This window comes from Scylla paramamosain, chromosome 23, assembly GCF_035594125.1.
Source record: "Scylla paramamosain isolate STU-SP2022 chromosome 23, ASM3559412v1, whole genome shotgun sequence".
NCBI classification, from domain to species: domain Eukaryota; kingdom Metazoa; phylum Arthropoda; class Malacostraca; order Decapoda; family Portunidae; genus Scylla; species Scylla paramamosain.
This window is the reverse complement of record NC_087173.1, coordinates 12275486-12285485: the sequence shown is the minus strand read 5'-3', so window position 1 is coordinate 12285485 and position 10000 is coordinate 12275486. Positions and strand designations below refer to the sequence as shown.

Below are 10000 nucleotides of genomic sequence, written 5' to 3'. Positions count from 1 at the left end.
GAGGAAGAGCAGTGATAGTTCAGTACAAATGGAGGAGGAGGAGGAGGAGGAGAGAAGACTTACAAGAGATAAGAGGAAGAGGAAATAAGAATGGACTGCAATAAGTGGCAGAGAGGAGGAGGAGGAGGACGATAAACGCATCACCTCGAGGAAGAAGAAGGAGGAGGAGGAGGAGGAAGGAAGAGAGGAAGAGGAACAAGAAGAGGGTAGAAGATTCAGCAGACACTCGGATAATGGTGAAAGCCCCTCTTATACTCCACCAAGAAGACTGCAAGAACAGGAGAAGGAAGAGGAGGAAGAGGAAGAAGAGGAGGAGGAAGAGGAGCCACTTTCCCCATTGGCTCGGTTGGGGTCGATAGCAAGGAGTCACCAAGGGAGTCATCGCCAAAACGGGGCAGAACCGGGGCATTCCGGGTCACCTCAGGGTCAGAGAGGAACTACCCGGCCAGCGACACGTCTGGGTACTATGACCTGACCCCGGACTCCTCCAGCGGGGCATCCGGGGCAAAGACATTCAATTTAGAGGATATTCCGTACCCTACCAGAGAGAGTGAGAGGCACAGCCCCTCCAACATGTCCCTCTCCTCCTCCTCCTCTGCCCCACCCACCCCGCCCCCGCCCCCCCCCACCCCAGACACCCTGGATGCCATCCCCATTCCCCCACCCACCCTGGACCTCACCAACATCCCCAAGCCGCCCGTCACCTTCACCATCACCCCGCCATCCCCCATCCCCAGGCCCAAGAAGGACCCCCCTGCCAAGACCCAAGCCCCCGGTCCCCCTTCCTCCCATGGCAGCTGCCCCACTGCCCCCCTTATCCGTCCCCTTGCCCTGCCCCACGCCTGCCCACAGGGAGGAGTCCCTACCAGCCTCCCCGCCCCGGGAGGTGCCCCCCATCGGAGGGGCGCCGGTTGTCCCCCGGGGGACATGACAGCGACGACGACGAGCCCCCCGTCCTGCATCCCACGGCCCCCGAGCCCCGCCCCACCCACCACCAGCCACACCACCAATATAGTGAGTTTTGTTTATGTTAAGAGATAATTTATTGGATTCCAGCCAGTTGACCACATGGATCAATTCAATATTCATTGAATGTTGAATGTAGTTCACTTAGGACCAGATACAAACAATAATATTCTCCAATTCATTTAAGAAATCTTTTAAATTACCACTAGGAGAGAGAGAGAGAGAGAGAGAGAGAGAGAGAGAGAGAGAGAGAGAGAGAGAGAGAGAGAGAGAGAATGTTTTAGATATTATTATTATTATTATTATTATTATTATTATTATTATTATTATTATTATTATTATTATTATTATTACATATTTCTCTCTCTCTCTCTCTCTCTCTCTCTCTCTCTCTCTCTCTCTCTCTCTCTCTCTCTCTCTCTCTCTCTCTCTCTCTCTCTCTCTCTCTCTCTCTCTCTTCCCCCCGCCGCCGGGAGAGGCACGCCGCCCGTGAACAGGTGTGGTCACATTATTGTCATCATGATCAGGCCGCCGCGGGCCGTGGTGGCGTGGCGCCGCGGCCTTCACCCTGCTCATGACACACGATTCCGCGCCGCCGGCCAGGGACCTCAGCACCGCCTTGATTCGCGCTAACACTTTCCAGGCCTTGGCTTCCTGCGGCCTTCACCCTGCTCATGACACATGAATCCACGCCGGCCGGGACCTTACGCCTTCGATGTATGTACGTACGTATGGTCAGCCGCCAGGCAGTAGTAGTAGTAGTAGTAGTAGTAGTAATAGTAGTAGTAATAGTAGTATTAGCAATATTAGTAGTAGTAGTATTAGTAGTAGTAGTAGTAGTAGTAGTAGAAGTAGAAGTAGTCAGTAGTAGTATTAATATTAATGGAATAAAGGTAATGTGTCAGTGACACTTAAAAAAATATGCATAAATAAACAAAAAATCTGTAACTTTCTTATTAATTGTGGTAGAATTATAAATGAAGTTTCATTTTAGGTGTACATTTTCCAACATTTCTTATCATGAAATCAGAAATATCCTATATCTGATAAATTTATAGATTGCATCTTCAGTCAGAGACGCTTTCCGGGCAAGAAAGGCATCATGCGACCATTCCCGTGGGAAAAAACCGTTAGCGCTCTCTCTCTCCTCTCTCTCTCTCTCTCTCTCTCTCTCTCTCTCTCTCTCTCTCTCTCTCTCTCTTATTCGTTTTTTTTCCAAACTTAATAAAATAACGATAATAATAATAATAGTAGTAGCAGTAGTAGTAGTAGTAATAGTAGTAGTAGCAATATCATTATTATTATTATTATTATTATTATTATTATATTATTATTATTATTATTATTATTATTATTATTATTATTATTATAGTACTCCCGCAGCCCAGCCCGCCCCTACCACCACAGCCCGCACACCCTAGAGCGCCCCCCACATGCTGGCCTCTTCCCTGCTTCACGGCCAGGCCAGATGGCTACTCAGTGCGTGGCGTGGCGGCCTCAGGGCGTGGCAGCCGCCACACCCCCGAGGGCTCCCCCGCCCCCAGACCACTGCCACGGCCCACACATCCCAGAGCGCCCCCCACATGCTGGCGGCTTCCCTGCTTCACCGCCAGGCCAGATGGCTACTCAGGGTGTGGCGGCTGCCACACCCCCGAGGGCTCCCCGCCCCCAGACCACTGCCAGTACCACAGCCCCGTGGTGCAGTACCACAGCAGCATCAGTCCTCCCTTCTCCCGCAAGCCCCCCGTGGAGCCCCGATGGGGGGCGCCGCGCCAGCCCCACAGGGTGGCGCAGTCCATGCTACCAGCACCACCACCACCACCACTACACTGCCCCACCCCGCGACCGCTGGAGCCCCCAGTGCTCCCCACGCCATGTTACCGTGTTACCCGCTCTCTGTTACCCTCTCCCCGGGGCGCCGCTCATCACCCCCAGACCGCCGTGCCTCCCCGGAGCGGGGCCGCTCACCACCCAGCCGCTCCCCCACGCTACTCCCCGCGCCATTCCCATTCCCGGGGGGCTGAGGTCCCCCTGCCGCTCCCCCTCCCCACTGGGTGAGGTGTACCCCTACGAGCGGCGGGGCTGGGGCTGCGCAGCCAGGGAGTGGGAGGCTCTCACCACCACCATCACAGCCCCAAGGCAGAGCAGAGAAATAGGGAGGTTAGTAAGAGGAGATTCTGTTCTTTCCCTCCCCTCTCCCCTCTTCCTTACTTTGCCTCTGCTAATTACATTAACTCAGGTGTACTAATGTCTATTTTCCCCACAGGTGTACAACGCTGTTATTTTAACCTCCCCTCTCCCAAATCTCCCCAAACTAATCTCCCCTTTTTTTTTTTTTTTTTTTTTTTTTTTTTTTTTTTTTTAATATATATATATTGATGTAATGAATTCCGATATAATCGTCTTAGGTAATCTCCCCAATGACACAAAACAAACACTGCCCTTAACAGACTCCCCAAACTAACCTCCCCATCTCCTGCCTGAATTAACCTCCCCCCAAAATACAAGACCCATATAATTAACCTTTCCAGTTACACTAAAACCGAACACAATCTTCCCATCTCCCCACCAGTCTGATCTCCCCACCTCCATATTCTGTTAAACAAAATTTTCCCATCTCCCCATTCTAATACCACCACTACCCTCCCCCCACCTCCCACAATCTCCCCAAAATGAATCTTCCCATCTCCTCTTACTAATCCCTATTTTTCTCCCTTTCCAAACGTCACTCTCACCTCCCCATTTCCCTCTCTCCCCTAACCTTCCCATTTCCCCATACCCTCAAATTAATCTCCCCATCTCCTCATCTCACACCTTAAACTAAGCACACATTTTCCCTTCAGTTTCCTTCTCCTGACCTCCCCAGACTAATCTCCCCACCTTAACCTCCCCATCTGCTGCCCTGATTCTCCCATTTCCATCATAACCTACCTTCCAGTCTCACTACACCCCTTCTTTCCCCCAACCTCCCCATTTCATCCCCACACTAATCTCCCCATCTCCCCCAGGGCAAGGGCTATGGGTACTCTCCCCCTGCGGCAGTATTTGATGACGACCTCCGGATCATGAGCGAGGCAGAGATGTTCTCCACTGGGTTCCACAAGGGGGAGGAACAGCGAGTCTCTCCCCCCCAGCCCGCTCCCCCTCCCCCAACACCCTGGATGCCAAGTCTTTGGGTAAGTAAGGCAAGGGGTGATGAGCGAGTGAATGGTGTGTTTTTTGGGGTGTTTGGGGGTGAAGGGGATGGTAAGTTTGTTTATGGGGGTGGGAATGGGGTGGGAGAGGGTGTCACTGGAGCTCTGCATGTGTTAATGGGTGGTAATGGGGGTGTTTTGGCTGTTAATGGGCTGAGAATGGGGAAATTTCAAGAGATGGAAATGGGAGAGTGAAAGTTTTGGGGAGTTAAAAGGAGGGAAAGAAAAAGACGTGTTTGTTTGTTTGTTTGTTTGAAAGAGAGAGAGAGAGGGGGGGGAGGAAGAGGAGAAAAGAACAAGAATGAGAATAATGGTAAGATAGAGATATTCCACGATAAAGAAGAAAGGAGGAGGAGGAGAAGGAGGAATGGCTTGGAGGTAAAACAATAACTTACCATTATATTACCTCCTAAAACACCCCACCCCCCCCTCTTCTCTCTCTCTCTCTCTCTCTCTCTCTCTCTCTCTCTCTCTCCTCTCTCTCTCTCTCTCCTCTCTCTCTCTCTCTCTCTCTCTCTCTCTCTCTCTCTCTCTCTCTCTCTCTCTCTCTCTCTCTCTCTCCAGAATTCCCTGTGTGTGTGTGTGTGTGTGTGTGTGTGTGTGTGTGTGTGTGTGTGTGTGTGTGTGTGTGTGTGTGTGTGTGTGAATTAATTAAATGAAGGAAGGAAGAAAAGATTGAAGAAAGGAAGGAAGATAAGAAACGATAAGGAAGGAAGGAAGGAAGGAAGGAAAAGAAGATGAAAGGAAAGAAATAGAAGGAAAGGAAGAAAGATAAAGAAGAAATAAAATTTAGAGAAATACAAGGAAAATGAATGAGAGAGAGAGAGAGAGAGAGAGAGAGAGAGAGAGAGAGAGAGAGAGAGAGAGAGAGGCTGGACTGACTCGATTCTAAACATTGTAACTCTCTCTCTCTCTCTCTCTCTCTCTCTCTCTCTCTCCTCTCTCTCTCTCTCTCTCTCTCTCTCCTCTCTCCTCTCTCTCTCTCTCTCTCTCTCTCTCTCTCTCTCTTGCAGGTACTCTCCCAGCCGTGTCACAGCTGATGATGATGATGCCCCCCCCCCCCCCAGCCTGAGCCACCCTCCACCCACCCCAGCCCTCACCAAGCCTCCTCCAGTAACCACCACCACCATCACCACCACCAGCGACGTAACACCCCACCCCACCCCTCCCCAGACCACAGGCAAGGTGACAGGCAAGGCATGTGAGGTGCGTCACAGCTTTAGTAACTTATGCAGGCAGTGGTGCAATGCTATGCCCACAACACTCATTCACTTTGCTGTTTATATGTATAAGATGAGTACTGGCTAAGGGTAAGACAAATTCTTGCAGGTGTGTGTGTGTGTGTGTGTGTGTGTGTGTGTGTGTGTGTGTGTGTGTGTGTGTGTGTGTGTGTGTGTGTGTGTGTGTGTGTTTAGGAGCCCATTAAATATTGGTTGTTGTTAGAAATGGAAGAGGCTCTGAGGGACTTTGAAAAGGTTGTTTATATCAGTGAAATGAGTAGGTGTGTTCTTGGAGACAGAAGCAGCATGTGGCCTGGCCACATTAACTCAATGACTGAGATAAGGAAGGTTACAGTGATGCGTGTATCTGAAATGTTGGTCTGGTTGGATCATAAGACTCAAAATTCTCAAACGCTTCTGCACTGCACCTCCACTACATTAAAAAAAAAGCTCTCTAGTTGATGTTACACAGGTTTCTAAGGGTGTATTTATGGTTCTAGTGGCATATTAACAAGAATTCCACATTAATAACATGATAAACACTCTTGAGAACCCGGCTGATCATCTCTGTGGCCTTGGAAAATAGTCATGGCAAGAGAGCAAGGCGTTTCAGAATAGGGCCCTTGCAACGTCTGGTGGTGAGGCGCTGAGAGCAGTGGAGCTTGAGTGCAGTGGTGATGTACTGATGGGAGGTGCGAGGAGGTGGTCTGGGGATGTGTATCAATGCAGAGGGGTAACTGAGTGAATGGTAGACACAGAGAGAGAGAGAGAGAGAGAGAGAATATCTAAAGCTGTCATTAATCCCTCTTTATTGCACATATAAAATGTGTTTGTTATTCATTCATTCTAAAATACTGATCCTCAAAAAAATTAATGCAATTTTTATCTAACCCAAGCAAATTTAATGGCCACTAATTCACAGTGGTGCCACAATTATTAGGAACTGTAATACTTGAAATCAAATGCAGATGCTTCCATTTCCTCCCCCCTGTTTCTCTTTCTCTCTCTTTTAAGCAAGCTCTTTTCTCTAATGCACATCAAGCTTCAAGCAAATACTTCCTACTTCAAGCAAGCCAGACTTAACTTATCAATATTTTCTGTTGTGGCAGAGTGTTTGCCACACACACAGGCCAGTATTCACAAACGGTTTGCTCCCTCACCACAAACTTTCTCAAACCTCACATAGATGATGAGCAGGGTTGTCAAGAATGTTTCTCCCATTAATGATGTAGAAATCTTGTTAATCTGTCATCCTATGGCCTCACCATAGGAATTGAATTGGAGGAATTGAGTTTTTGAGGCACTGAACAACATCCATGATGCTTCAGATCCCAGACTGTTGGATGTGACGCCACAAGACACAGGGCTTCGTAACACCAGTGCACGGTGATCAAGACAACACTGGACCAGAAAGACGCAAAGTACAGGGAACAACACAGTGCTTCTTCATTTTAGGTGTGCTAATCCAGACTCTTAGACAGGGCAGCACAAAATATAGATAGTTTTCACAACACTAGTGTACTATGATGATGCAGGAGAGCTAGGAGTGCTAGGATGAGTGTCTGGGGAGAAGCAAAGCCACCAGGAGACCAGAGGCATGGGTCAGCTGGGAGGCACTGAGTATCAATGAGTAAACAACTGATTACAGCTACAGGTGAATTGTAATCTGCAGCCTTGCTATACAAGACTTGACTTTCTACTTTCCCTCACCCCTATTCTCTCTCTCTCCACATTCTGAATACAACAGTTAACCACCATTCTCAATCTTCTATCTCTTTCACTGGTACACTCTGAAACTCTCTTCCTGCTTCTGTATTTTCACCCAAGCTTCCATACTAATTCACTGGCACTTGTCTTCCAGGTGAGCCAGAATGAGCTTGTTAAACTGAGCGGCCTCTTCAAGTACCACTGGAACTGTTCGTCAGAGGAGGAGGAGGAGGAGGTAAGGGAGTGCGCCAAGACCCTTTACAGCGGTGCAAAGGAGTGGAGGGAGATGAGGAGAAATTTGAAAGAGAACAGAAGTAGAATGACATCAGATAGCAGGAGTCCTTAGGATTTAGCACAATAAGATCAATAATTCTCTTACATGAGTGACCTAAAGTAAGGCAGTTTAGTCTGGCCTAACTTAACTGAGCTACCTATTTCTGTTATGAGCTAAGATAGGCTATGTTAGGTTATATTAAATTATATAATTATTATTTTTTTCATCATTATTATTAAAGAAAGGAAATAGAACCGAGAAAATAAAGTTAAAAATTATTGTTATTATTCTTTTTATTACCAAGATGATTGATTAATTGATACATATATTGTTGGACTAAAGCCTGCACAACAAAGAAGGATGATGCAACCTGCCACCCATCCTTTGGACATAAAACAATAGACACAGAGGATAGAAAAATATTGCACATACAAATAATACAAAGGGTTTCCTGAGAATCTGGCCCTTTTATGCTGATGCGGCCAAGTTTGTAACAAACAACTTTTATGTTGATGATGGTTTGAAGTCAGTAGCTACAATGGATGAAGCTGTCACTCTTATTCAGCAGAGCAAAGAATTATGTTACAAGGGAGGTTTCAACCTTCATAAGTTCTTGTCAAACAACAACAAAGCTGTATTAGCTGCAATTTCTCCTCATGAGAGAGCAGATGGAATTAAAAGTTTGGATTTTAGTAAGAATGAAGACACACTGCCTATAGAAAGAACTTTGGGAGTTGAGTGGTGCATAGAATCTGACACATTTCAATTTAGAATAAAGGTGAAAGACCAGCCACTCACCAGGAGAGGCATTCTGTCAACAGTGACCTCTATATATGATCCATTAGGTCTGGTGTCATCTCTCATACTGACTGGAAAGCAAATTTTACAAGAATTATGTAAGAATGCAGTTGAATGGGATGATGAGGTGCCAGATTATGTCAAACCTAAATGGATAAAATGGAAGGATGAGCTGCACAAACTAGATCAGCTAAAGGTACCTAGATGCTACAAACCCCATGACTTTGGGGAAGTAGGAAAGGTTGAACTCCATCACTTTTCAGATGCCTGTCAAGAGGGATGTGGCCAGTGCTCATATATTACATTAATTAGCAAGACTGGCCGAATTCATTGTGCATTAGTAATGGCAAAGTCACGTGTCACACCCTCTAAAAACCATAACAATTCCCAGACTAGAACTAGCAGCAGCAGCAGCAGCAGTGGTGTCAGTTAGAATCCATAAACTCTTGAAGGGAGAACTTGAGTATAATAATGTGGAAGAAGTATTTTGGACAGACAGCAAAGTAGTCCTTGGTTACACTGCAAATGAAGCAAAGAGATTCCATGTATATGTTGCTGCAAATAGAGTAGAAACAATAAGAGATCACACTTCACCAGATCAGTGGAAATTTGTAGAGACACAGTATATATATACCCCAGCAGATCATGCATCTAGAGGCATGACAGCGGATGAATTGTGTAAGAGCAAGATCTGGTGGAACGGCCCAGAATTCCTTTGGCAACATAGCAAAATGGATAGCCATTCCCAGTACAAGGTCATAAATGAGAATGATCCTTAAGTGAAGAAAGTTGTATGCCATGCTGTAGGTACACAACAACAGCCCACAGATATACTAGAAAAACTTAAGAAGTATTTTTCTGATTGGTTTAAAGCAAAGAGGGCAGTTGCTGTATGCAACACATCCTTCTATAAACAAAAAACTGTGTAATATGATGATTTGTAAGGTGCATGAGTGAATATCATGTGAATGCTCACACCTGAAGCAGGCCTTGGACTTTCTCAAGGGCCTTCTCATTAAATCGGTCTTATTGTAATTTGAACTGTGGATATATATGCAACTAAATTCATAATGCTGATGGTAAATTTTAATGGTTTATCTGCATGTTGAGGTCAGCAGATTAAAAAGATAGAAGTAATATAGGATATGTTGAAGGCAGACTTAGTGGTGGCCCCCAAGCTTGTGAGAGAGAGAGAGAGAGAGAGAGAGAGAGAGAGAGAGAGAGAGAGAGAGAGAGAGAGAGAGAGAGAGAGAGAGAGAGAGAGAGAGAGAGAGCGCTATTAATTAATATACCTTTGCTTGAAAAACACACACATACAAGATTCCTTTGAGAGAGAGAGACAGACAGACAGACAGACAAGGGAAAGGTTTGTTTACATACATTTTCTTTTATAAGTTGCTGTCCCGTTCTCTGAGTTTGCAACGGATACTCAAGTAAACTATATCATGTCCCACCAATACTCTCTCTCTCTCTCTCTCTCTCTCTCTCTCTCTCTCTCTCTCTCTCTCTCTCTCTCTCTCTCTCTCTCTCTCTCTCTCTCTCTCTCTCTCTCTCTCTCTCTCTCTCTCTCTCTCTCTCTCTCTCTCTCTCTCTCTCTCTCTCTCTCTCTCTCTCTCTCTCTCTCTCTCTCTCTCTCTCTCTCTCTCTCTCTCTCTCTCTCTCTCTCTCTCTCTCTCTCTCTCTCTCTCTCTCTCTCTCTCTCTCTCTCTCTCTCTCTCTCTCTCTCTCTCTCTCTCTCTCTCTCTCTCTCTCTCTCTCTCTCTCTCTCTCTCTCTCTCTCTCTCTCTCTCTCTCTCTCTCTCCCACACCTTACCTCATCTTCCCTCCCACAGATGACAGAT

The 10000-nt window shown here is 46.6% G+C and overlaps 3 protein-coding genes across 16 annotated transcripts in view; all 3 read left to right on the top strand.

The window, feature by feature from the left end:
• LOC135112225 (transcription initiation factor TFIID subunit 11-like) overlaps nucleotides 1-78 on the top strand; it is a 4046-nt gene extending 3968 nt beyond the window's left edge. Inside the window, exon 4 of the mRNA XM_064026449.1 lies at nucleotides 1-78. This exon is cut by the window's left edge and continues 1376 nt beyond it. The gene's annotated coding sequence lies outside the window, so the exon portion shown is untranslated.
• The window catches only part of LOC135112447 (uncharacterized), a 1997-nt gene extending 956 nt beyond the window's left edge, over nucleotides 1-1041 (top strand). Inside the window, exon 2 of the mRNA XM_064026907.1 lies at nucleotides 360-1041. Coding sequence (XP_063882977.1) covers nucleotides 360-1041 — 682 coding nt within the window. The remainder of the gene's footprint in view (nucleotides 1-359) is intronic.
• Nucleotides 1042-1396: 355 nt separating this feature from the next.
• Nucleotides 1397-7645, top strand: LOC135112222 (uncharacterized). Of its 14 annotated transcripts, none has more exons than XM_064026435.1 (7): nucleotides 1399-1691; nucleotides 2339-3126; nucleotides 3975-4019; nucleotides 4052-4142; nucleotides 5174-5340; nucleotides 6709-6835; nucleotides 7242-7645. In XM_064026435.1, exons 1-5 carry the CDS (start codon nucleotides 1641-1643, stop codon nucleotides 5198-5200), a joined length of 1002 nt encoding a protein of 333 aa, XP_063882505.1. In that variant the 5' UTR covers nucleotides 1399-1640; the 3' UTR covers nucleotides 5201-5340; nucleotides 6709-6835; nucleotides 7242-7645. The 14 variants fall into 14 exon arrangements, 12 of the variants coding, with proteins under 12 accessions (XP_063882510.1, XP_063882501.1, XP_063882503.1 ...); XM_064026437.1 differs by having other exon boundaries at nucleotides 5174-5345; XM_064026436.1 differs by having other exon boundaries at nucleotides 5174-5366.
• The last annotated feature ends 2355 nt before the right edge of the window (nucleotides 7646-10000 follow it).

Coding starts and splice junctions, on each gene's coding strand:
- LOC135112222 (XM_064026429.1), top strand. CDS start 1,641: ATGACACATGAATCCACGCCGGCCGGGACCTTACGCCTTCGATGTATG. Junction 3,127..3,974: donor CAGAGCAGAGAAATAGGGAG/GTTAGTAAGAGG, acceptor CATCTCCCCCAG/GGCAAGGGCTATGGGTACTC. Junction 4,020..4,051: donor CTGCGGCAGTATTTGATGAC/GACCTCCGGATC, acceptor GGCAGAGATGTT/CTCCACTGGGTTCCACAAGG.